Source organism: Anneissia japonica, unplaced genomic scaffold (assembly GCF_011630105.1).
Source record: "Anneissia japonica isolate Jap-2015-1 unplaced genomic scaffold, ASM1163010v1 scaffold288173_len209237_cov177, whole genome shotgun sequence".
Taxonomy (NCBI): Eukaryota; Metazoa; Echinodermata; class Crinoidea; order Comatulida; family Comatulidae; genus Anneissia; species Anneissia japonica.
In genome coordinates, this window is record NW_022687201.1 from 183338 (window position 1) to 185519 (window position 2182).

Here is a 2182-nt window from a genome sequence, read left to right on the forward strand (position 1 = left end):
ATATTTTATATAATATATAAAAAATTATATAATATATAATAAATTATATATTATATAAAAAATTATATATTATATAAAAAATTATATATTATATAAAATATTATATATTATATAAAATATTATATATTATGTATATATATACATGTTATTTTTGCTAAATAATAAGTTAACAGATGGCGCCTCATAGACAGAAAGACTGACAGACAGGCAGCAGTGAATACATAACCTCTTGGCGTAGGTAAATAGTGAAATATTGGTACGACAGTACAGTCGGAATTCCCTTCTTTTTTACTGCTCCTTGTGAAGCCTAGTATACCAAATAATAGGCCTACTATTTTATGGGCTTCTTATTCCCCGCATTTAAAATAGCGTTTATTCATACTAACAGTTGACAGCTTCACTTCAGTAGGCCTAGTAAATTTGTGTGTTACGAACGATATGAACATAATTTAATGATATATAAATTGTTTGTGTTGTACGTACAAGACGATTTAATCCGCTTTTTAAGCCTTGTTTTATACGCGAGAATATACGGTATGTTGCTATTCATTATTCAAGTCTCTTCGTACATCTAACCACAGACACATAGAGCACTCGAAGAAAATATAAGTACCTTTATTTTGTTTCTCCGTATCTCTATGACAATGTTCCGTACCAGTAGGGCATACGTCACTGAATCCCAATCTGTCTAGAACTTCCCTAACATAACTCGTCAGTCTTCTGTCGTTACTTTTTTCCAATATTTTGTAAAAGGAAGACAACGACTTTTCTATTATCTGTTCATAATAAAATAGAACCACATACCGGTATTTACAACGTTTCTCTGGCATATAATCGGAATGCATTTTCCTCTTATATTTAATAAAATGATCTACAGTGACTTAAAGCGTTTCTATTATTATCATTTCCACAGTAATACCATATTATAAACCTTTTAAATACACTAATTGCTTGTCAAAATTCATTATTGATGTTGCATTAAAAAAATCATTTCTTTTTTTATGATTTTCTTTTAACAGTCATTTGCTGCTGGTGGATACAACTATAAAATATACTGTTTACCTTTTCTTTATTAATAGGATGGACAGCCAGCTGTGCTAATCCCTCCACCAATTCCTGGACAGCAAACCCCGTTGAAGCACCTTCAACTGATCTATCTAAAAAATCTGTCAAATCACTGATTGCGCCTAGGGATTAAGATACAAACTTCACAAATACAATATACAAATATATATGATGATGATGATGATTTATATATGATTTAACAGTGTTAACGGCTACCTTGATTTATGTTATATGCACCTATTTGTTTCTAGCCGTACCTATTGTGTAATAGAGTGTATCTGGTGGTATTTGAATCTGTTCAACCATGAAGCCTCCGTGGTCTAGTGGTTATGACACTCGCCTTGACAGCGAGAGGTCGCAGGTTCGAGTCCCGCCAGAGGCATTTTATTACACAATTTCTTTATTCATTTATTTACAGGACTACATTCGTTGAGAGCTATGCTACACGATGTATTTATTAAGTCCTTTATTCGAACACTGTATTTACCTTTCTTTGATGATTTATATATGTGTTAACGGCTACCTTGATTTATATATATATATATATATATAATATAATATATATATTATATATAATTATATATATTATATATACCGTACATATAGGCCTACATATATATGGCTATATATATATATATATATATATATATATATATATATACATTTTAAAAGTTAAATACAGTATTATAAAAAAGATTAATATCATATTCTTACTATAAAGTTTTCTCTGGGTGGAATCTTACCGTATTTAAGACCACAAATCTCTCTAGAAGATAATACAATACATACTCCAAGTATCAAAATGCATGCCATCGTGTCGGGATTCAATATTTTGACATTAATTATGTCATCATGGAGTTAGAAGATCACTTTGTGCCATTTTAATATCTATATGATTCCTGATGATGACATACGGTAATTAATGTCAAAATATTGAATCCCGACACGATGGCGTGCATTTCGATACTTGGAGTATGTATTATACTATCTTATCTGAGATTAATCAGTGGACTCTACCTTCACACAGTATAGTGAACTTTACTTTTAAGCTACCGTACGTAATAGCATGTAGGTAACAGCTGGTATATCAAGGAAATATTCAAAATAGGTTTTTGAA

General features: G+C 30.3%; 1 protein-coding gene across 1 annotated transcript in view; it reads right to left on the reverse strand.

The window, feature by feature from the left end:
- The window catches only part of LOC117118221, an 8836-nt gene that overhangs the window by 5697 nt on the left and 957 nt on the right, over positions 1 to 2182 (reverse strand). The window contains exons 2-3 of the mRNA XM_033262743.1: positions 1063 to 1187; positions 614 to 776 (exon numbers count right to left, since the gene is read on the reverse strand). Of these exons, the coding sequence (XP_033118634.1) occupies positions 614 to 776; positions 1063 to 1187 (288 nt within the window). The remainder of the gene's footprint in view (positions 1 to 613; positions 777 to 1062; positions 1188 to 2182) is intronic.